Source organism: Saccostrea echinata, unplaced genomic scaffold (assembly GCF_033153115.1).
Source record: "Saccostrea echinata isolate AGI-Se365-2 ecotype Australia unplaced genomic scaffold, CSIRO_AGI_Sech_v1 ptg000054l, whole genome shotgun sequence".
Lineage (NCBI taxonomy): Eukaryota > Metazoa > Mollusca > Bivalvia > Ostreida > Ostreidae > Saccostrea > Saccostrea echinata.
In genome coordinates this window covers 41,818,524-41,843,902 of record NW_026889803.1, presented here as the reverse complement: position 1 = coordinate 41,843,902, position 25,379 = coordinate 41,818,524, and the positions used below count along the sequence as shown (strand labels likewise).

The 25,379-nt window shown below is 33.2% G+C and overlaps 2 protein-coding genes across 2 annotated transcripts; one reads left to right on the top strand and one right to left on the bottom strand.

Annotated features, from left to right (window-relative positions):
* The first annotated feature begins 5,202 nt into the window (after positions 1-5,202).
* On the top strand, positions 5,203-12,764 carry LOC133205508 (pre-mRNA-splicing factor SPF27-like). Its single transcript, XM_061341335.1, has 8 exons — positions 5,203-5,284; positions 8,999-9,091; positions 9,258-9,328; positions 9,543-9,644; positions 10,056-10,166; positions 10,507-10,587; positions 12,167-12,260; positions 12,533-12,764. Exons 1-8 carry the CDS (start codon positions 5,210-5,212, stop codon positions 12,542-12,544), a joined length of 639 nt encoding a protein of 212 aa, XP_061197319.1. The 5' UTR covers positions 5,203-5,209; the 3' UTR covers positions 12,545-12,764.
* A 155-nt stretch (positions 12,765-12,919) lies between these two features.
* LOC133206164 (uncharacterized) lies at positions 12,920-25,077 on the bottom strand. The gene is made up of 9 exons (XM_061342090.1): positions 25,057-25,077; positions 20,546-20,727; positions 15,779-15,935; positions 14,592-14,677; positions 14,018-14,124; positions 13,835-13,911; positions 13,480-13,566; positions 13,282-13,356; positions 12,920-13,014 (listed from the first exon to the last, which is right to left on the bottom strand). Exons 2-9 carry the CDS (start codon positions 20,692-20,694, stop codon positions 12,970-12,972), a joined length of 783 nt encoding a protein of 260 aa, XP_061198074.1. The 5' UTR covers positions 20,695-20,727; positions 25,057-25,077; the 3' UTR covers positions 12,920-12,969.
* Between the last annotated feature and the right edge of the window lie 302 nt (positions 25,078-25,379).

Here is a 25,379-nt window from a genome sequence, read left to right as displayed (position 1 = left end):
GAAGCAGTACAATCAAGAGGTTCTTTGTTTAATGTGAAGTTTTCTTTCAGGTGTCTACCTGCTTTATTAAAAATTAGTACTTTGGTTTTCGAAATGTTTACATCAAGGCACCAGTCAGTACAAAACTTTTCAAGACAATTAAGTTTCTGTTGAAGACCTTTAGAAGACTTGGACAATAAAACTATATCAACTGCATACATTAGACAGTGAAGTAATTTGTCATTTAACTGAATATTGTCATCTGTAATATTACTGAAGTATTCTGGAAGATTGTTGATGAAAATTTTGAATAAATTTGGACTCAGATTGTCTCCCTGTTTAACCCCTAGTCTAATAGGGAAAGTTTCAGTGACTTGATTGTTTAACTTAATGCATGATCTGCTACAATTGTACATACTCTTTATTATATTGTAAAATTTAGATCCAACACCAATTTCTAGCAATTTAATTTTGATACCTTCATGTATAACTGTGTCAAATGCCTTTCTAAAGTCAATGAAACATGCATAGAGTCGTCCTTCTTTTTGAGAGCAGTATGTTTCAAATAAAGTTCTTAGAATAAACATGTGATCAGATGTTCTTGCCTTTTTACAGAAACCAATTTGACAATCATTGATAATTTTGTTTTTCATTAGATATTTGTCTAACCTTTTATTCAATACACTGTTAAATAATTTACCAATTGCACTAGTGATGGTAATGCCACGGTAATTGTTTGGGTTATTGATATCCCCCATTTTATGCAGAACAGTTATATATCCCTCAGCCCATGATTTAGGATAAAGTCCATGTGACAGGCAAGCATTGAAGATATTTCTTAAAGATGGTAGTAGGGCGTTGTGACCATACTTAATCATATGATTGGAAATGTTGTCTAACCCAGGAGCCTTGTTATATTTAATACAAGAAATTGCCTCCGATATTTCTGAAGAACTTATTAGATAGTCCAATTCATTAAAGCATTGCTTATTTTCCATTTGAGAAATTTTCTTTTTCAATTCATTTAGTCTTTCCAAATATGACTCTTTCACTTCATTTAATTTTATAAAATCATCCAGCCATCTATTAGGATGAATATCTGTATCTACTGCATTATTTTTGTCAAGTAGATGGTTCACAAGATTCCAACAGAGTTTGGGATTATCCTCATTTAAAGCATCAAGCCTTGCAATTAGGGACTGCTTATATTGAATTCGTTTGTTTTTACATAACTTAGCATACTGTTTTCTGAGTCGAAAAAATCTGCCTCTTAAAATTGGATCTTTTGGAAATTGAGACATAATTCTAGCAACATTAATCAATCTATTTTTCGTATGTTTTAGGTCTCCATCAAACCATTTCTTGTTTTTACTTCTTTTTGGTTGTGCTGTTTTAATTTTATTTCTTTTCAAGGATCTAGCTGCAGCATTAATAATAATGTTTTGGAGTTTGTCCACAGCAGTATTCAGAGAGGATAATGAATTCTGAACCTCAAAATTTGCCAAATCAGACAGATCTTTCTGTATGTCTACAGAGGTTAAAGCTTCCTGAAATTTAAATGCTGAATCTTCTGACCATATAAAATGTGGTTCAATAAATTGCATCTTACACATATCTTGATTTTTGTCTATTAGAGTTGTAAAATTGGCAGACATTTCCCAGTGTAATAAGCAGTGACAGTCAGATAGTGTAGGATCAAAGTCATTTACACTGATTAGTACAAAATCTGATCCAAAATACTTTCAGATATAATAACATAGTCAACCACGCTTGAGCCATTAGGGGTGTAACAAGTAGGTTTTCCAAAAATATCTCCAAATGTTCTACCATTCACTATTCTTATATTTTGACTGATACAAAGTTCAATAAGTTCTTTGCCACGATTGTCTAATTTGTCATCCTGACTTTTTCTATGTCTGATTTCTTTGTCAATATTATATTGGTCATATAAGGGTACATATACATTATCATCACAGGGAATAAAATCCAAGTGATTAGATGTTCTAGCATTGAAGTCACCACATATTAATATGTTACCTAATTTACTATATTGTATCAGTTCTTTTTCTAAACATTCAATTATATTGTAATTCAGTCCAAGGGTATATGATGATGTACTAGGTGGATCATATACAACACATATGAATAAATTTTCTTGGAGACCAAAATAAGTTTTGTCTAGTTGAAGCCATTGAAAATCATCAGATGTGTTATTGAGGATTTTTATGTGTGGTTTAATGTAATTTTTACATAAAATACCTAATCCACCAAAATGTCTATTGTTATGTTTACTCATGGGCCTACATACAGTATGAAAGTAAAAAGGGCCAATTTTATGTGGTAGTTGACCAGACCCAATGTGGGTTTCAACAAGAAAAACAATATCATATTTCTTCATGGTATTCATAAATCTAGGATCACAAGTTTTGTTAAAATCCTGACTTACTAAGCCACCAACATTCAGAAATGCAAACTTCAAAGATTTTTGTTTGCCTGTACACTCCATATTTGTTAATGTAGTATTCTTTAGTAATACAAAAAAAAAAAAAAAAAAAAATCAATTAATAAAGAAGTGTTATATCGTAAGAATCACTCTTGCTTTAATCAGGTCTGGGCGGCCTCCGTTTTTGGAGGATAGCTAAATTCAATATGGCGGCCAAAATTTTTACCATATATGGAAACCGCGTTGCATTGTGGGATAGTTTATCCTCCGATTTCAGAGGATAACACAGGTAATTTTCAAACACCTCGTGCCTACCTTTAATCAAAAAGTGCAAGCACCAGAGTACATGCAAATAAAAGTTCAAACATTAAACTATCGATTGTATGTGGCGATTTGAGATTCTATGTCTAGATATTTTGCAATTTATTTTCAAAGTTAGCACTTTTTGCGCTCAATAAATATTGAATATTTCTTGTTATTTTCTTTTATTTTTTATTTTTTTTCCTTATTTAGACAAATGAAGAAGGACTTTAATATTTCTTTTATATTTTCTTTTAATTCAAAAAAGGAAACACATTTTAAGCGTATTTAAAACGCAAAATCTACTCTGCCTTATAATTTAAGCAAATAAAAGTATATTTGGATTGAATGAATAATTATAAAAATAAATAAATGATTCGAATAGCATAAGTAAATAAAATAAATAATTTAACATGTTTACTAAGAAATTAACATATATTCATACAGTCATGTGTATACATAAACAAATAAATATTACAAAGTGATGTGCTTAAGAATTATTACCTGGAAGAAATAATAAATGATTAAAATCAATTTTTCCAAAAAAAATTGTTTATCAAAATTTCTAAACTGCTTATCACATAAATACTGAACTGGAAAATCAGCGTGGTTATAATTAACCTCAGTCACAGGCAGGTAAGTGCAATATTTGTTTTCCAAGCTGTATACGGAATAACTGGTTGACGACAATTACAAAAATATAGTTATATTGATTTAATATCTGGAATTATCCATCATCATATGAAATTGTACCTTTTATTTGTTTTGATTTCAAAGTCAGAGTACGGTTCATAAATGCAAGAGTTGCTGTTATTTGTTTGGTTAAGAGTTAACTGCCCTTAGTTTTGAAAATTCCGGTAGGTGGCAAGACCGCTATCCTCTGTTTTCAGAGGATAAAATCTATCCTCCAAAAACAGAGGCCGCCTAGACCTGTTAATTACGAACGTAACAGCAATGAGACAAAATAAAGAGTCGGAATCAACATCATAAAAATTCCACACAAAAAATGTTTTTACAAAAGAACTGGGATTTAGTGCAAAAATAATTGCTAATAAGATTATGATGAAAACTACTTGTCAGTAGAAGAATTATCCTTAGTTTAGTGATACTTGATAATTCAACATAGTTTTAACACGTTAAGCATCACGAAGCATGTATTCAGATTTTCTCACTGTCTTATGATTTAGTGGATTTAATGCAAACGGTGCGATTCATGAAACATTTAATTTACGACAAAAATATAAGCAAATAAATATATAAATTCTTGATCAAAATAAACACTCTTAACTCGAAACACCGAAAAATCGCTGGGTAAATTGAAACAGCAGCAGAGAAATAGAGTTAGTTGATTGCAAGACTCGCATTATTCTTTTTTATCCCATTTTTTTCGCGCACTTACATACTGTACACACGGCATGTATATGACGTTTAAAGCATACAATTGTATCAGTTAAAAAAATCATAGACACTTAACACCTGAACTGGATATCATACAGGCACGTGTATCGAGGGGGGGGGGGGGCGTCCCCTCCACTTAACCTTTTACTGTTGAAAATGTTTATTGAAAGGCTGCCCCCCCCCCCCCCCGCGCACCTACACACATTAAAAAATTAAAATGATTGGTGTCCAAGATTTTTTGGCGGTTGCAGACTAATACTCCGGTGATTTTTTTCTTTTAAGAACCCTCTCTACACTGCACACTAAAGAGTTCTAATTCTGTGGTATTTTTCTGGAGTTAGAGTGATCTGCCCTTAGATCTAAATTCCAATAAATTGAAATTTACAGTATATTACTCAATTTGTAATCAATACAAGTATTCTTAACATTTAAAAGGCCAAGATAAATTAATTGAACACGTTATAATATTTACATATATTTTCTTCATGGAAGTAAACAACCGTGATTTCTGTTCACCGACACTGTGTTGTGTTTAGGCCACAGGGGCTTGCTCCCGGCGTGTAATAATTATTTATTTAAAAAATCATATACGGTAATACTAAAACTTTTTAGTTTTTTAGTTTTAGTATTACCGTATATGATTTTTTTAATAAATAATTATTACACGCCGGGAGCAAGCCCCTGTGTTTAGGCCTAAACATTTTCCCCAGGGATAAATGCCACGTACCATATGCTAAAAATTAAATAGATAAGCTCAATATTTACACCTTTATTCAATATAATTTTCTTGATGTCCAAAAAACATTTTGCACTGGTGTAGAGAGGGTCCAGAATATTGTCGACCTTGTCTATAGGCTAACCAAATGGACATTTGAAGGGGGGGGGGGCGTAAAATTGTGTTCTTTTTTTTGTTTGTTTGTTTGCTTATTTCTTTGTTATTTTTTTTTTTCAAAGTAAGGACATTTCATCTTTTTTTTCACAGTGATAGCAGGAAAAAATGAGTGTTAAATCATTAATTTCCACGTATCCTGGGAAGGGGTTCCGAATATTTTTACGAATGAATTATTTACCGATTTCAGGAAAAACAAAATGGCAGGAGAAGTTGTTGTCGATGCGCTGCCTTATTATGATCGCGGTTACGATGAACCAGGTGTGAGGGAAGCCGTAGGTATCCTTATAAAATTTAGAAAACATTATGAAAAAGTATATACACCAATAATATAAGTCGTTTTTATGTTTTTAAATGTAAATGTCATATACCGGTCCCTATAAATATGGCGCTAAAATAGGTGCCGCCGAAGGCGGTGTACAATATAATGCGATCGCGTGAGCGATCGACAAAATCGATAAAAAAGGCCACAAATCGCAAAACTGAGCCAAAAATCGTGTTCCTTGTGAAAAATTGGGTTTAAAAAACTGGTTTTTAAACACAGTTTTTTAAATGAGAATTAAAAGGTTTTGTAAAATAACGTACTTGTTAAGTAGATAAAACTCCATTTTGCGTTGTTTAGGAATGTGGTCACATGATCAGCTTTTGACGTAATCTCATAAATATTCATGACGTGCGTCACTTGTGTTTTGACGTAATGAAGACTTATGAAGAAGTAGTTGATAGGACTCAAAGTGAAATGCTACTAAAATTGCAAGATTTTTGTGAGAAATGCAGGGATTTAACAAGTGATAACTAATTACTAGTAATTGGTTGATTGAATTGTGCATCACCATTGATTTGAAAGAAAAAATATTCTGAATATGGACATTAGGAGGTTAGGATATCGAGCTAAGTAAACGGTAAGTCGCTTTTACCAATTACTTGCCAAAACTTAGCGCACAATATCGGGCACGTTTCAACATTAGACCAAGGCTAATTCATCCAAGTTTCGCAAAACCTTCCTGTTCTTCCGGTTCTTTGTAAGCAAAAATTGTATGAATAACTTCAATAAGCCCAAAGTGATATAGATGCGAGCATGGGTGAATGTAAAACAGTTACAATATCCGAGCTATTTATATTCTAACCCTAATCCGTAGGTCGCATACAGTGCCATATTTAATTAACGGTTTGTTTAAGTTTTGCATGTTTCATGCTTTACTCCTATAAGATGGTATATCGGCACGGTTCGACATTAGGCTGATTCATGCAAGTTTTTGGTCACAAAAGGCACTTGGCAGTGCCTTTTGTAAGCAAAAATTACATGAATTAGCCCGAAGTCAGGAAGATTTAAGAGTGGATTTATAAAACAGTTCCAATCTTAAAACAATATACCCTAACCCTAATCACTCGATCGAATGCGTTTTGTTGAAGCGAGGGGAAAATGGCGGTTTGTTTACATTCTGCATAGCAACGGCAAGGGAAATAACTGCTCATGCGCAATCGCGTGATTCTGGGGACCGGCATACTAGAAACTTCCCCAAATTACTACAGATTGAGGAAATTCTAACTCGATATACGCCGGGGGTCCTATGGTATTACGGTAGTTAACCTATTTTGTAAAAAAAAAAAAAATCTACCAAAACTGGGATGGTTCAAGAAACCAATATTATTTTCAGTTTCTTCTAGTATGTGCATCTTTAAAGAAAAAATTAAAAGTAAGAATTGTTTTAATACACATGAAACTGAAAGGGAAGTTGCTTCTATTTAAACAGATTTATTTACTTGTAATACTAAATTAATAGCGATTTTAATCATTTTGGTTATGACTATTGCTAAAGAGTAAAGTAACCGGCGAGGAGAAAAATGCAACGAACCAGACCAGAATTCAAATTCAATCAGGACCCCAAAATCCCCAGTCTTGAGCTATCTGGCCACCCGCAATCAAATGTGTTCTTTCACCTGTCCCATCCTGGATAAATGTAAAATGCAACAAACCAGGCCTGCAGGGTTGGTGATTTTCGACCTCGATTGTCTTGTATCCATATTTTTCCTGTAAATTTGAAACTTTAACAGAGTCACGCTGATTAAAGCAGCAGTTTTTATAAGCCTTTTTCTATTATATTCATTTAGAAAATCAGAATCAAACAAAGGCTTTAAAATTCATGGAAACAAGATGAGGCCTAAAAAAAATCAAGTTTGTTTCCTGCAAGTCTAACCTGACCGACCCATTTAAATTTTTTTCTGCCAAATCTAAATCAGCTGATTCAATTTATACAAAAAATTTTAATTGTAGCTTTATTTGAGATATAAAATATGTCAACCTAGTCAACATTTAGCTTATATAAAAGGAGTAGTCATTATTGTAACATCAAGCATTTCTCCCACAACTTTTTTGAAGTTCGTTTTCTGCCACTAGACGGCCATGTTGGGTACCCGCTGTAAATATCACACCTGGCTAATTCAATCTGGGATGTTTGACCCCATATTCATTAACTTAACATAAAAAAAATCCCGACCTACCTACCCTTGATTTTTTTTTGGGGGGGGGGAATGTTACAGGAAAAATATTAATTCTTTTTAGTCCAGATAACTATTTTTTTAAATGTAAAAACATTGATGATGATCCACTACCAGATCATAATTCTGTAATGTCCCACTATAGTAGGCCCTGTATTGTTATTGAATAAAATATTAAAAGCATGAAAAAGGCATTTAATCATTCTTTTATTTTTAGCTTGTAGATCTTCATTTTAGCCTGTGGATTTTACAAGCTAAAATTAGCCTGTGGTTAAAAAAGTTAATTTCGATCCCGGATGCTCTACCAACTGAGCTAAATTCTGGGCACTGTCAGGGACCTATATACTAACGGGATAGGCAACTCCTTCATCGCCATGTTTATTTACCCAAAACGGCACACACAACACTGCAAGTTTTTCAAACTATGTTTTTTCCCAGTAAAAAGCTTATTTTCTGATTAATGTAATCTGTTCTTTTTGTGTATCAGAATGGATATTTAATAAATTTTAAAGCACATATTATAAAATAATTTAGATATTAAGTAAACGACCACCAAAATCGGCGAGATATCGCGAGACTTGCGAGAGTTGCCTATCCCGTTAGTATATAGGTCCCTGGCACTGTTGATTAAATCTGCCTGACAGCTATATTTTTAAACAAAAAATACCCCAAAAATATAAATAATAAGTATTTCCAAACTGAATCTGGACAAAAATGTTTGTCATTTTTTTAATCAATTTTTCATATAGGTATTGAAGAAAGCAAGACTGTATGAATAAATGGTTAAAAAATCGAACCTCTAACGTATTGTTTAACACCTCCAATAAGAATGTCTTGCCTTACCATGCATTTTGAAATTTTAAATCAATATCATTTTAAAAAAAAATAAATTAATCATTTGCAAAACATCCAGTTCATCACTTCCATATCTCTACTTTGAACCTTGGCCCCCTAAATCTCCAGTCAGGTGCTCTACCAGCTGAGCTATCTGGCCACTGGCAATCAAATCCATTTGATCTCCACTTTCCTCCCTCCTTAAAGGTCTTTGCCCCCAAAGATACCAACCTAGGCTCTTCCCTTGCAGGTCTTTCACCTACCTATCACTTCCGGTGCATGGCACGACACCAAATGTAACAGGAAAGGAGAAAAATGTGATGTACCAGGCCCAGGTTCGAATCCTGGTCTGGTCTGTTACATTTTTTCTCCTATCCCGTTACACAACATTTTGATATTTTGGTTCTAATTTATATGTTGTATTCTTATAATCGTATTTAACTTTCAAGTCTTCAGTCTAAATTTATGAATCATTTTAACCAGTTTGAATCAAATTATGTTTTGATTGTTATGAAATTCTCTTTATTGAAAAAAAGCACTTATAATTCAGTGTTTGCAGGAATGTATAACATTTTAGTCACAAGTATTGATTACCTGTACACACTGCCATATTTTTCATTTATGAAAAAAGTATGAATTCAATATTATATTTAAAGGCTCTTTCACTTGTGGAGGAAGAAACAAGAAGATACAGACCCACCAAAAATTACCTGGAATATTTACCAGCCCCAAATTACAATGCTTTTGAGGTATCAAAATGTTCCTTACTGAAAGTACCAATAAAAAAACACTTTTCTGTAAAATTCATTAGAAATACATGTAATATAATTCCCAGCACACACAATTTTGCAGGCCATGTTCTATTTGTAATATGCTTTGAAATGCATTTATCATTGATTTTGACTTTATTTGTAGACTGAAATAATGAAAAATGAATATGAAAGAATGCAAGCTCGTTTGCCAATGGATATGTTAAGTATGAAAAGGTTTGTATCACTGATTATGTGTGAAGTTCAGCCAAGTGTCCGATTGTTACCCCTTGTTTCATCAGCAGATGAGGGGATTCAGATGACAGTCAAAATGCCAAAAGTTGTGAAATTTTAGTCTTGAATTGGATAATGAAAATGCAAATACATTTATTATAGTGGAAATAATATATTTGTATATATAACATGAAGAGCAGTGTATTTATTGATACAGGTATGAGTTGCCACAGCCTTCTGCTGGTAAGATGACAGATATTTCAGCATGGACAGAATGTGTGGAAAACTCCCAAGCTCAGCTGGAACATCAGGCTCTGAGGTAGGACAGCTCCAGCAATTTCAAACTTAGTGCACAGTATTATAACTGTAAACATGTTAACCCCCCAACCCATCACACCAAACACAGGAGACATGTAGACTGTCAATTTGATTGGCTTTTATATTTATGGAATACCTGTTCTGCAGGTATTAGAATGAACCATTTGACCGTTTTTTTTTTTTCCTTTCAAAGAAATGGGCGTGTCATTATATGACAATCAACATTCTAAAGATAGCTCAAAACATTCCATTCAAATGGAAAATTTTACCACTTCAATGCGCTTCATTGTAGATTTGCTACTCTTTTCTATTTTATGATTTATCATTTAAAGCAAACTGAGTGATTTCAAAAAAATAAAATACAAGAGTAAACCATGTTTTACAGTACCCAGTGTATATTCATTTTTTGTAGAATACTGAATTTGGAGCTGATGTCAGATAATGGCTCAAATGCCTGGAAAGAATACAACACAATTCTGGTTCAGATGATGGAAAGTGCACAAAAACATCTACAAGATCTCAGGTAGGTAAAACATTGACACTTCTGAGATTTATAAAGGACATGTAGCTTTTATAGGACTGTGCACTTCAGCATGTAGTGCTAGTTTTTAAGTATAAAATTTATTTTTGTGGTGTTTCTCAACACTGCTAATATGGATGACATTTAAAAACTTACATGTATGATTCCAAGGCATGTTGTACATTTATTTGAAGATGGAAAAGTTTTTCTCTGAAACAACTTCCTTCAATTGTCAAATGCTTAGTTTTATCATTTATTATCTGACTTCTTATATTGGTTGCATTTCATGAGATTTCAGATACATATTGATACAAGTCTTAGTTTCATTTTTACATCATTACAGAAAACAAATTCAAGAAATAAATTGGAGGAGAAAGAGTGAACAGACGGAGGCTGGAAATAAGTTGAAAGATCTGGAAGAAAGGTCATTATTAGCTCAAATGAGCTTTTCTAATCACCAGTTGTCTGGTGTACATCTGTTTAACTGTCTGTCTGTCTGTCCGTCTCTAAACTTTTCACATTTTTGACTTATTGAAAACTATTGGATGGATTTAAAACCAAAGTTGGCATTAAGCATATGTAGGTAAAGGGGATTTTAATATTCAAATGAAGGATCAAGCCCCTTTCCGAGGCGAGATAATCAAGAAAAAGCAAAAATAAGGGGGTCATTAAAAAAGCCTCTCCTCAAGAAGCACTGGAGCTGAAAAGTTGAACATATATTAAAGCTTCCTGATAGATTTCAACTTGTTCAGAGCATGGACCCCAGGGTTAAGGTGCGACACAATAGGGGATCAAACTTTTACATTGGAATATATTGGTACAAATCTTTAACAATCTTTTTTGCAAGGACAACTGGACAGGAAAATATGAAATTTATTCATTGAATTGTATTGATACAGAAGCTTTCTGGCATAATATAGATTCTAAATTGTTCAAATCATGTGCCCTGGAGGTATGGAAAGATCACAAAAGAGAATTGAAGTTTTATATTTGAACATATGAAAAACATTTTCAAAAATTCTCTCAAGAACCACATAAGAACCTTTAATTTGCTAACATTTCCATGTTTTGTGTATCAGTTTCCCCAAATTATAGACCACAGATTAGAGTTTGTTTAAACTGGAATAAAATTTAACATAATTATGCATGCATGTTTACAGGAAATAAATTTTCTTCTCAATAACTGCAAGGTCAGTCATATTAATATCAAAGCATCTCATGTTGTGTGGATTCAGAGACCCCTTAAAGTTTAGGATGAGGCCATAATACAGGGTTTCAATTTTTCATGGGAATATAAAGGAGGCCCATGGGCCTGTTGTGTTCTTTTTTAATATCTATACAGAGGCAATTAGGAATTAATGGTCATGTAACTCCAACAGTGTCTTTTCATAACAGGGTGTACCGTATATACTCGCCTATAAGTCGTTTTTTTGGGGAGTTAAATTTTGGTCCAAAACTCTAAGTCCGACTTATAGGCGAGTCATAAAATGATTTGTATTTTTCTGGAGGATGAAATCTAGCATTTTATGAACATTTCTGATGATTATCTTTGAACAAAGTCAGAATATATCATATCATTTATGTATTCTAAGACTATGCATAAACACATGATAAAGTACAAATATCACATATTTTAATAACTTTATTTTTATCTTAAGTGTGCATTACTTATTTTTTTTTTAATGATTTAAAATTACATATCAGTGTCATTTCTTAAAATGTTAATTGAAACTTGGTTAAAAAATCAGAGCATTGATTTGAAATTGTCAACCGATCCTAACAAAAAGTTGTACCAACTTATAAGCAGGTCAATGGCAAATCCCTCCAAAATAATCTCAAAAAATACAACCGACTTATAGACGGACTGACTTATAGGCGAGTATATACGGTAATTATTGATTGTTCACAGGAATTTTATTCAAAATCAGATTTTTAACTTCCTTAATGTAAAACTATTAAAAGCAAATTTCTGTCTTGTATTGTACTGTCATTTCTATTTTTAGTTGGGTAGGACTTGTCAGTAAAAACTATGAGATAGAAAGAGCTTGTGTGGAACTGGAGAAAGAAGTGTCAGTCTTGGAACAGAAAAAAGCCAAGGTACAAATAAAACAGTGGGGGTTTTTTATGCTTGGTGTATAGTAAGTTAAGTCATATAATTGTCTGCTTCAGGAAAAGAGTGCATTAAACTCTGTAGTCATGCAGGATAAAATTGTGTAAAACAACTTTTTTGGAGAAATTTTTAAATAAAATTTCTGTCATCTGTTTTCATTAAATTTTTTCTGAGATATTACTACTTTAAAAAAAATAAACATTATTTTTTATATACATGTACTAGGTATATATTTTACAAGCCTAATATTATTTTTCAGAGTAAAAGGTAGCCAAGGAAATTAAAATTCTCATCATCAACACCTTCATAAAAATCCACTCTGAACAATACAGCTTTGTGAACATAGGACAAATCCGATATGAGACTACTACACACAGCAAACTATTGACAGTCATTCCCATACATGTCAATCATCTCTGAATCCCTTGTGAAATGTTTTTATGTATATCTTTGTATAACTAATTTGGAATAAAATACATATTATAGAACATCTGGTGACAACTTGATTTGAGTCATTGATTTTTATCCTCACAAATAATTCTGCTTATAGGATATTTATTCATTTTTCATCCATAAAAATTTCCTCATCATTTTCTTTGTAGATACAACAATTTTCTGTATTAAAACAATTTTACAGTTTTAATATTTGTACAAATAATGGTATGAAAGTTTATTGAAAAGGTAGAACATCATACATTAAACATACATCAAATCTGAATCCGATCCAGGGTCTCTGTATGTCTGAAATCAAAAAAGATAACAGAGTTAAAGTGATTTTAAGAGGAGAGAAAGAAAGCAAAGTGCTTAAACACTATATATTGATAGTAAATATAATCATTGCTAAGACTGTTTTTCTTCTTCAACAACCTCCCCCCCCCCCCCCCCCACACACACACACACACCTTCCCCAAGCTTGGGGATTCATACATGTTTGTAAATTTCCTCTTTATCTGTAAAGCAAATATTAAAGTATTATATCAGAAGTCAAATCTATGATCTTTTATTTACCAGAGACTGACTCAATTTTTCATCAAAATGGAGTCTAGACCACTTCTTTAACACAGCATGAAAATGGGTGATTGCCTACAAAGTAATACAGAACTATCATGAAAATATTAGATACACTTGAAATGGCATTTTTCCTCCAAATTCTATTTAAAAGAAACATTTTGTGCAATATGACAGAGTTATCCCCCTTGTAAATACCTGGAAAGATCCATCATAGTCATTGGCTGGTCCAGGAACTGCCTTATGGCCAGGGCAGGTAAAAATGTGACAGGACATATCCTCAAACTGTCAAAATTACATGACATATAACATCCTCAAACTGTGTAAAATTGCATGTTAGACATCCTCATTCCTCAAACTGTCAAAATTACATGACATATCCTCAAACTGTGTAAAATTACATGATATCCTCGAACTGTGAAAAATTATCTTTAAAGAAATCTTTCTTACTGGTGCATACATGTATCAACATCTAATTTTCTTTTCCTCTGAGAGAAGTTTTTGGACTAATATGAGCCAGAAATCTTATTAATTCATTGGCCTGAATACAGACCTGAATCATCTGGATTAATGAGGACAAAAATGGATCCATAATTTTTGTATCCTTTGGGAATGGCAGGTGTTTTGTCACTAAAATAAAACTTACAATTTCTTTTACTAAATAATAAAAAAAGACAACCTATTTTTCATACATATAATGATAGAAGTACATTCATTTTACAAATCTTAGTCCCACCTGGATCAGTATTGTAGGTATTTTCATAAATAGGCATCACTTCATCATCAAATTCGTCAAGTTGTAAGATTTTCTGTGTTGTCAAAATTACCAATTTTTCCACATTACTGGAAGGTGAAATTAAAATAATACATATTTACCGACAAAAATACATTGTATCTGAGCATTAAATTTTTTTTAGCATCTGCTTCATTTAAGAACCTACCTTTCTTTCAAAAATTATACTTTGGTATAATATAAACACAACATAAATAAGTCATAATCCAAATTAGATAAATTTAATTTCATTGTATTTCTCTTGTAAAATTGCATTCATATGTAATTTCAAGGTAGTAATGGTAAGTTTATAACACATGTGTCTCTTTGAATAATTCTCTAAAAATATAGAAAAATATATAGTTAGCATATTAATTCAAAATTTTATAAATCAAAGCAATATTAATTTTTGTCAATTTTTCTGGTTTGGGGTGTCCAAAGCTGAGGTACTCATGAATATTTAGGAAAAAAGAAGAATCAACAACTTCATGTAATATTAGGTCTATATATTTAAGTCTAATAAAAGTTCTGCACAGACCTTTCCACACAGAGATTTAGAATCTTGTCTGCTACATGATGGCAAACAGAGGCAGGGATCAAGCAGTTGAAAACCAACAAAGTGAACTGTAAAAACAATCATAATTGTAATATATGTATTTGGTACAGTAAATGTTTACAAAATTCATGCATAATCTTGTTATTATTGTAATCAATAATATTTTTTTAAGGTTTGTAGTGAAAAATAATCGGAGCAGAAAATGATTTAAATTTTGAGCTGAACTGACATAATTATCAGAAATAACCTAGCAGACAAAATTCACTGTACAAGAGATCTACATAGATAAGTTACAAGAATGGTGAGGATATTTCTTACCTCTCATATTTATGTGATATATTAAGAGTCTGTTAGTTGACATGAATGTATCAGGAATGCATTGAGGTGACATATCAAAGGATCATATCTAACAATTTGTGCTGGGTTCACTTGTACTGCAAAGACATTACACAACACATACAATGAGATTGCATACTATAAGTATATATGTGTAGTTCAACTTATCCATTAATCTTCTTTATTAGAATATTAGATATTTAGAATACTAGTTTGTGTATTGAAAGCACAAAAACAAGTGTGGGACATTTAAGAGTTTGGTTACATAATTGGTGTTAAAAATATTGCTATTTTAATCCTCTTTAAAATCTGTTAAAAGGCAGTCAGAAAGTGCCCACCTCAGCTCATAAAGTAATCTCCCTTTGCATGTTACAGTATGGACTATCCAATTAACAGAATTCAGAACAGGAAAAGAAATCCTGCAATGAATGCCATTGCAAACCTAAATGATTTTTCCTTGCCCTAAGGCACATTTTCCTCAAAATTTTCATTACAGGAATTATTGATAACTTTTTAAGCTAAATATTACAACAGTTGTTGAAGACAGGCATAATGAAAAAAAAAAACTTTAGCCATTGCATCTTGATCATCCCAAGGTGCGTCTTTTCTACAGATTTTATAAAATCTGTCTACAACATTTTCAGATATCTTTTGGGCAATCAATTGACTATATTAGTCCATTCCAGTAACTTTAAAATTCTGCACAGGAAAGAATGACTTAGGTCTAACTTTTCTTGAGAAAGTGCTGGCCAACACCCAATGAAGGTCAACATTTATCATTTTCATTAGTATTACATATTTTCAGCACATCAAAGCTCAGCATTCCTCATTACCTCCTCATATTTACAATGGAGGATTTGGATAGCCTCTAATTTCCTCTCTGTTGCCTCCTCAGGCTCTGCCCTCCTACAAACGATTTCCACAGATTCCAGACCATGGATCTCTACCGTCTCATACTCCTTACCCATACTCAGGCCAAACAATGCTCGACTGCCAAATAGAAGTGTCAAAATTTAAACTCTGGGCCTAGTGCAAGCAAACAGAATAGATAAGAATCTATTACCTTCAGTTATTGCTATTAGAATCCATTACCATTGCACAGCTCTAACAAGTTTTTTTCTGTTGTGTTTATTATGCCCTCCTTGGAAGAAGGGAGGGCATTATTGCTTTGCTGCTGTCTGTCGGTCAGTCTGTCCGTCTCATACTCCTTACTCATACTCAGGCCAAACAATGCTCGACTGCCAAACAGGTGTGTCAAAATTTAATTCGCAGAGGTTGCACATACTGAAATGAAATTTATCATAAGAATATCTAGGTCAAGTTGTGTTTTGGGTTCGATCGAGTTATGCCCCTTGGACTTAGAAAAATTCCATTTATTTGCAGTTTACGTTCATTTTCTTTGCAGAGGTTGCACATACTGAAATGAAATTTGGTATACAGATTTATCATAAAAATATCTAGGTCAAGTTTTGTTTTGGGTACAATCGAGCAATTTTTGACAAAGTTATGCCCCTTGGACTTAGAAAAATTCCAATTATTGGGTGGGGGGGGGGGGGGGGGGCGCATAGGTGTTTCACAAACATCTCTTGTTGCTTGATTTTTTGGGGGGGGGGGGCAAAGGGAGCAAGTGGACTTGATGGGGAATTAGCTTGGATTTTAGTTTTGGTTTGTTTTTTTTTTTTTGTTTTGTTTCCTAAGATATCCACTGACTTGTATTTAGAAAAGCCATAAATCCTTTGTGAATTCCCATTGACAAAATATTCACAGCTATGAAGGGGCATAACTCTCTTGGAGTTTCAGTGAAATAAAGTGATCTTGTAGCACATTTCACACATATAAATCCCTCCTCTAACAGGGTATCATATAAACAGTGTTTTTGTGGCATCAGTCTAGGATAAGAGTCTCCATAGGTTGAAATATACATAAATAATTAATTACTTATCTTGAACTATACCAATTGCACTCACTATATACCCTGCCAAGTTGCTTCATATACATAATCTTCAGATAGGTATGAAAGATTTGAATTGAATTGTACTCTAAATATTTTTCCCATTCAAAAGATAACCATTTAAAATTACTTTGGTAAGCTGAATAATAAGTCACTGAAAAATTACTCAACTTTTAAACCCAAATTAAGATAAACTGGAACAGATATATTTCCCACAGAAATACCACTTCTTTCAACTTTCTATTCAGCTACATCAAAAGTACAAGAACAGAAAATTCAGGGATTATGGGCCCTTGAAAAATGAGGGAATCCTAATAACAGATACAGTGGAAAAAGTGAATTTATTGAACCATCAGTTTCAGTCAGTTTTTACAAATGAAACAAACACAGATATACCAGACAAAGGTACAAGCCCCCACCCTGACATGCCCCCTATATCTATTAGCAGTACAGGAATTATGAAATTACTGTCAAATATAAACCCACATAAGGCCTGTGGACCAGACAATATAAATGGCAGGGTTTTGAAAGATCTAAAAGAACAAGCCACACCTATCCTTACACTATTATTTTCAAAATCATTAGAAACTGGTGAGATACCTACTGATTGGAAACATGCAAATGTAGCTCCAGCTTTTAAAAAGGGTGAAAAATATAAAGCAGTAAATTATAGGCCAATTTCATTGACTTGCATATGTTGCAAGTTAATGGAACACATAATCACAAGCAACATCATGGCCAATCTAGAAAACAATAACATCTTATATGATTTACAACATGGGTTCAGGAAATCAAGATCATGTGAATCACAATTAATAGATTTTATCCAAGAACTAACATACAAAAACAATAACAACATACAAACTGACTTTATCATAATGGACTTTGCTAAAGCCTTCCATAAGGTTCCCCATCATCGCCTCCTGTACAAGTTAAAATTCTATGGTATAAGACAACAGACATTAAACTGGATTCATGATTTTCTATCAGATAGAACACAAACAGTAGTAATAAATGGCATTTCCTCCACTTCTGTATCTGTCACTTCTGGAGTGCCCCAGGGAACAGTCCTTGGACCTATCCTTTTTCTTATATATATAAATGAATTCCCTGAATATCTCCATCATAGTAAACTAAGGCTCTTTGCTGACAATAGTATCATCTACAAAGAAATAAAAACACCAGAAGACTGTCACAAACTACAATCAGATCTAGATGCAGCTGCACGGTGGGAGTCTGATTGGCTTATGGCTTTCCACCCAGACAAGTGTACTAAACTTACCATCTCTCATAAGAAGCGGACATATTCTCAAAATTACATTCTACATGATCATGTACTTGAGTCAGTAAGCTCAGCCAAGTATTTAGGTGTAACATTACAGTCAAATCTAAAGTGGAACACACATTACGACAATATGCAAATAAATCATTAGGATTCCTTAAACGAAATCTGAAAATTTCAAACACAGAAGTAAAATCTAGAGCCTATCAAGCAATAGTGCACCCTAAACTCGAGTATTGTTGTAGTGTTTGGGATCCACATACGACACTGTATAGACAAAAACTTGAAATGGTTCAGAGAAGGGCGGCTCGCTATGTACATAACAATTACCACAATACCAGTAGCGTTACAGACATGATTAGTACACTACAGCGGCCAACACTAGCTGAGCGACGCCTCAAAACCAGATTAATAATGTTTTACAAGGTAGTTCATTAACTTGTTGCTATGCCCACAGACATACTCATACCTACAGATGCAAGAACCAGACAAAATCACATACAAACATACAGACACTTACAAGCATCAAAAGAAACATACAAATGGTCCTTTTTTCCACAAACTATAATACAATGGAATTTGCTTCCCCAGTCTGTTGTCCAAGCCACTAAAGTAGAAATTTTTAGAGAACAGCTAACCCCAGCTGTCCTCAACAGTATCATGTAAAAAGTAACATTTCTTTTAATCACAAATGTAAATAAAAGCACAGTTTTTTTTTTTCTTTATATTAGTTTGCTTAGGTCACGCATGCGCACCAGCAAGTAATCTTCAGCGCTCTGAAGTTTTGTTGTAAATAGAAGAAGAAGAACTTCAGACATGAAAAGTCACAAATATACAGTATACATTTGCCTAAATACTAAAAAATGCAACTATCATATATTAATGCAGACATACTTTTTAGCTCATCTCGATGAAATCGAGATGAGCTTATGCTATACCCCCAGCGTTGCTGTAGGCGTTAGCATCCTGGCTAAAGTTTTAGGAGCAAGTCCATTCCCAAGTAACTATAAACCCTACCTGGACCAAACTTGCAGGGATGATGCATCTAGGGATGGACACTATCAGACTTGCTTCTGATGCTTGATCTGACTTACATTTTCAATATGAGTAACCAGGTTAAAGTTTTTGAAGCAGGTCCATTCCAAAGTAACTATTAGCTCTACGTGGACCAAACTTGCATGGATGATGCATCTAGGGATGTACTATACCCAACCTGCTTCAGATGTTGGATTTGACCTATATTTCCCAGATGAATGAATTTTAGCCATACATTAACAAAATTAGCATGGATGATGTATCTAGGGATGGGCACTTCCAGACTTGCTTCGGATGCTGAATTTGACCTATATTTTCCAGATGAGTGAATAGGGTAAAGTTTTTGATGTAGCCTCTATAATGGCCTGTTATGACTAAATTTACATGGATGATGCATCTAAGGATGAACACTTGCAGACTAGCATTAGATGCTGAATTTGACCTATATTTTCCAATTCAGTGAACAGGGTAAAGTTTTTGGAGTAGCCCTATAATTTTATGGCCTGTCATAATTAAACTTGCATGGATGATGCATCTAAGGATGGACACTTCCAATCTTGCTTCGGATGTTGGAACTGACCAACATTTTCTTGTTTTATAGTGAACAGGTTAAAGTTTTTTGGATCAGATCCATTTCCAATTAACTATAAGTCCTATTTAAACCAAACTTGCATGGATATTGCTCTTAGAAGATTTGACTTCCTTATAGACAAAATTCATCGAGGTGAGCTTTATAATCTCTGATTACCTATGTTTTCCATGTGGGATAAAATTACCCACGCTATTTACACAGTCACAGATTTTTAGTCAGAACTTGTCCCAGCCTGCTTTTATTAAAATTTAGACAAACATGCCAATCCAAGAAGTCCGCGTAATTTTCTACCCATGCACTGATTAGAAATTGCAATTCTGCTGAATTATAATCGACCCCGTGGAAAAAAAGTATGTTTACAATATCAACATATATTTTCCAGATATCCATTGCTAACATCATTTTAAACATTGAATTATTGGAGCTCAACACAACACATTTACTGTATATAGATGGCAAGCAAGCACTCAGACTCAGGATTTGATCATTGAGCAACCAAGTCTGTTTTCCATTGAATTTTATCTTGCAATTTATTTTTTTCTATTTTTTGAATTTTTGAAATGCCCTATAACGTATACAGTGATTGATTTTAATGGGTTTTATTGAGGTGAATTATTTGAAAATGTTAAAATCTTCACTGAAAGACAAAGAACATAAGAATCTGATTAAAAACAATCATAAGATCCATTAACTCAGGTTAAGTGTGAGCTAAAATTATTCCAAAAATTGAATTTGTAAACCTTCCAGCAGCAGCCATGTCAGTATATCCAAGAAACACCACTTTCTTTAAATGAATTCCTCCTGGAGCAGATTGTGGGGTGAGGAAATATGGAGGTAGGACCTCTCCATCTGGCAGAGATTTAAATCGGTCCCTGGTTCGACCCTCCATCTCCTACAGATATTTTCTCACTTTATCTCAGGTCTCTGTAAAAAATTTGAAAAAAGAATAATATGATATCATTGTTAATCAATTTGTATTTAAAAAATACAAGATATGTTTGTGTGTGCCCCATATGGCATCTCAAGGCCAAAATTAAAGTTTTTCAAATGTAGGTCAAACTCGAAGGTCAAGAGTTCAAAAATGTTGATACCCGAAGAGAGGTCTGGTCAAAAGGAATACACATGTAAAATGTAATAGCCCTAGTACCAACCATTCAGAAAATATTACTAAAGTTGAAGTTTTTCAAAAAGTAGGTCATACTCCAGGGTCAATGCCATGAGGACAAAAACATAATGGTACCAAAAGGAAGGTCTTGCCACAAGTAATGCATAAGGGAAATATGAAAGCCCTAGAGCAACTGTTCAAAAGTTATAGGCAAGGATAAATTTTTAAAAAATGTAGGTCAAATTCCAAGGTCAACAGCATGAAGTCAAAAATGCTGGTAATCAAAGAAAGGTCTTGTCACAAGGAATACGGTATTTATGTGATATATGAAAGTCCTAGCACCCACCATTCAAAAGTTATAGCCAAGGTTAAAATCAAAGTAGGTCAAACTCAAGGTCAAGGTGGAAAAGTAAAAATTGTTGGTACCCAAAGAAAGGCCTGGACAATGGAATATGCATGTGAAATAAAAAAAAATCCCTAGCTTCAACAGTTCAAAAGTAATGGCCAAGGTTAAAGTAGGTAAGTTTTTAAAAAAATTTGTGGACTAACAGACACATGGATGGACAGACCAAAAACTATATGCCCCTGAATCTTTGATTATAGGTGTGGGTATCAGATGGGTTCGATTGCGGGTGGCCACATAGCTCAAATTTATTTTCATGTAAAAAGGTATCTGTCATCAATAATCTTAGTAAATTCATTGATGTAAGTTAATAAGAGAGTTACCTTTCCAGGTTATAATGTATGTACTGGACACTCAACATGCTCATGCAACATGTATTTTGTTTGATATTGTTGTTCTATTTTCTCTAAGTTGTTTTACACAATGTGAACATAAATTGAATTGAAATTGGTAGAGCACCTGATTGGAGATTCAGGGGGCCCGGGTTCAAATTCTGGTCTGGTCCGTCACATTTTTCTCCTCTCTCCTTACACACAGGCATAAAAAAATATTTTATAAATAATTACGTTACATGAAATAAGTTTATTTAGGAATTTCATGTAATTCCTCAATTAGTATGAATTTTCAAACCCTGAAATGTTTAATTCTTTAATTTACACATACCCAATAAAACTTTTAAAATAAGTACGTGCCACAAATATTCAGTGACAACTATATAATACTTGTCTATAGGTAGATATTTTATATTTTTTTTCTTCTTAGGCCAAACAAAAAAATATGTGTGGTTCCGGTTACACTTCCAAAAAAATTAGGGTAGGTAGGTAGGGAATTTTTTTTTTTTTTTTTTTTTTTTTTTTTTTTTTTTTTTTTTAACAAAATGATTTTCTTAATTTTTCTAAATAATAGCCTACCTATCACTGCTTTGCAAATGGCATTTAGATGTGATGTGATAATATACTAGTCAATATTGGTAGGGGACACCTACATGCTAGCTCGCTTTGGACTTAATACTATTAAACACTTGCACTATGTTTTGCAAGGAGGCCGTCATTATTGAAACTAAAACTTAAACCGGAGCCATTGATGGAAATGGGGGAAAATTCCGGAAAAAATATGAAAATTACCCAAAAAAAGTTTAGGGTCGGGAGATATAAAATAGGAAAGATCGGGTAACCGGAACCACACATATTTTTTTATTTGGCCTTATCTTCAAAAAAGTTATTTTCTGGTAATTATTAGTAGTTATAAGAATGGCTTATGTTTAAAAAATGCAGTAAAAAGTCTATAACAAGAGGCCCATGGGACACATCACTCACCTGAGCACTGTGGCTAGGAAAAAAGCAAAAATCAGAGTTCAGAATTGAAAAGATTAAATGCATAAGTGGACCTACCCCTAAAAGGGGGGAGGGGTATGATTTGAACAAAATTGAATCTACACTAACTAAGGATGCTTACATATTTCTTTGACTTACTGTGGCTTATCCCCAGGGGGGTCATGATTTGAACAAACATGAATCATCACTACCTTAGGCTACTTCCAAATAGTTAATAACCATTCATGGCTTTGCTGTTCTTGAGAATTTTTTTTTTTAAATTCCTTTGTATTCCTATGTATAACTTTGATCATCAATTATGGCCCCATCCTAACCCCAGGGGGTCATGATTTGAACAAACATGAATCTTCACTACCTTAGGATACTTCCAAATAATTTAAATAACCAATCATGGCTTTGATGTTCTTGAGAAAAAGATTTTTCTTATATATTCCCATATAAAACTTTGACCGTCCATTGTGGCCCTGCCCTTACCCCAGGGGTCATGATTCATATGTGATAGGGTGATTTATTTCATATATTAATTACATATTTCAGGATTAAATTAATTCAGTTAAATTGTCATATTTATTTCTTTACAGCATTTCATTTATTGAATAAATCCACATGGAATTATTTACATCAATCTGTGTTTATTGAGTTATTTATAGATGTATGACATCACAGTGGTCATTTAAACTCCTGTCCCTTTTCTATATATATCTTGTGTAGTGTCCAGGCCAACTTGGATTTCATTGGTTGGTTAGTTTCCCTCTCTTCTGGTTTTTACTTAGTTAATTACTTTTGTTTGAGATCTTGGTCTGACCAGACATATTGGCCTTTTGATATTTTATGACTTAATTATGACAATGACCAAGACAGGACAGAATGCAAGTTTACTTTTACTAATTTCATTATCTCTATATAATTGTTTATCTGCTAGAGTTCCAAATAACAATATTCTAATATAAAGTATGAAAGTTCAGTTTGTGTGATTATTTTATGACTTTGTAAATATTCAGAGTAATAAGTATATTTTATATCTGTGAGAATAAGTGTGTAATATAGTAAAGTTATATTTATATTATTCATACACAGATCACTGAATAGAGTACAGCTGTGTTCAGCTTTATATATATTTGGAGTTATGGCTCTATATCACATATAGGTATGATGTATATATATTTTGAATATTGTCTATATAATTATATTATTCTGGAAGAGTTCTGTATAATTTGATCTCATTGTTTTATCTATATATTCCAGTGTTTATACTTTGTACATATTATTGATTAAGAAAGATAACTCTTAATGTTTTATCTATGAGCACAATTAAAGGGAAATAACTCTTCATTTGACCATGCTATCTGGCAAGTGATCTACATGTATATTTTGTTATAAAATATTTATGATTGTTTATATATATTTCAGAGCTGTGATACTACTGATAGTACTGATTATACTGATAGTGAATATATTTATCAACAACGACAGCATGGTGTTTGTCATTATTTTCATACAAAAGAACCCCATTTCACATACAAACTTGAATCTACAGTAACACTATAGTCCACATGAGGATGCTTCAATATAAATATGACCAAACATGGCTTTGCTGTTCTTGAGAAGATTTTTAAAGATTTTTCCTATATATATTCCTATGTAAAACTTCAACTGTGGTCCAACCTACCCCCAGGGGTCATGATTTGAACAAACATGAATCTACACTACCTCAGGATGCTTCCATATAAATATGACCAATCATGGCTTTGCTGTTCTTGAGAAAAAAAGATTTTTCCTACATACTCCTATGTAAAACTTTGATTGTCCATTGTGCCCCCCCTACCCCCCCCCCCCCCCCCCAGGGTCATGATTTGAACAATCTTGAATCTACGCTACCTGAGGATGATTGCATGACTCCAAATGAGTTTCATCTTTCCTGGCCCAGTGGTTCTTGAGAAGATTTTTTTTTTATTAAAAGATGCCATTATAACTTTTTTACTAATTTGTAATTATCTCCCCTTGGAAGAGGGCGTGGTCCTTCATTTGAGCAAATTTGAATCCCCTTCACCCAATGATACTCTGTGCAAAGTTTGGTTGAAGTTGGCCCAGTGGTTCTGGAGAAGAAGATGAAATTGTGAAAAGTTAACAACGACAGACAACAAACAAATTACGATCAGAAAAGCTCAATCGAACCTTTCACTCAGGTGAGCTAAATATGAAAATGCGAGACGGGGGTTGAAACCCACCCTACCACCCACATCCTCGAATAGATCCGCCTATGATGTAGAAACACACTGAAAATCTTGTTATGTGTGTCACATACATCCTTATAAAGAATGTTTGCTTTCCATTTAAGCATAAACAGAAACATATTCAGTGCCAGTCATTTTTCCTGAAACATGATACATAAAATAAATATTTTCTTACTTTCTTTGGTCTCTGTTTTCATATTGTGACATATTCATGCATAAATGGGTTAGAAACATGAAAGTTCAAGGTCATTCATTCCCATAATTTTGATTGGATGACAAGGACAAGCCCACCTTTGCTGTGTATGAATATCAAGTTCAAAATAATTGAAATTTGGATAAAAATTTGAATTCTTCTGAACAAAAAAATTTATAAGAGTAAAACAAACTATGAAAAAAATAGGTGGGATTTAAGTAACGAGAAAAGTACTCAAACATATTTATTTCTACTTATTGTAGGATTTACTTTTTGTAGAGGTTTCACCAATAAGACGAGTGAAC

Bases quoted from the DNA above. Each gene is read 5' to 3' on its own strand.
- LOC133206164 (XM_061342090.1), bottom strand. From the start codon at position 20,694: ATGGAGGGTCGAACCAGGGACCGATTTAAATCTCTGCCAGATGGAGAG. The intron at 14,125-14,591 runs GTCTGTGCAGAA...TTCACCTTCCAG, and splicing joins CTAAATCTCTGTGTGGAAAG to TAATGTGGAAAAATTGGTAA. The intron at 13,912-14,017 runs GTGGGACTAAGA...GTTTTATTTTAG, and splicing joins TACCTACAATACTGATCCAG to TGACAAAACACCTGCCATTC.
- LOC133205508 (XM_061341335.1), top strand. From the start codon at position 5,210: ATGGCAGGAGAAGTTGTTGTCGATGCGCTGCCTTATTATGATCGCGGT. The intron at 9,092-9,257 runs GTATCAAAATGT...CTTTATTTGTAG, and splicing joins CAAATTACAATGCTTTTGAG to ACTGAAATAATGAAAAATGA. The intron at 10,588-12,166 runs GTCATTATTAGC...TTCTATTTTTAG, and splicing joins TTGAAAGATCTGGAAGAAAG to TTGGGTAGGACTTGTCAGTA.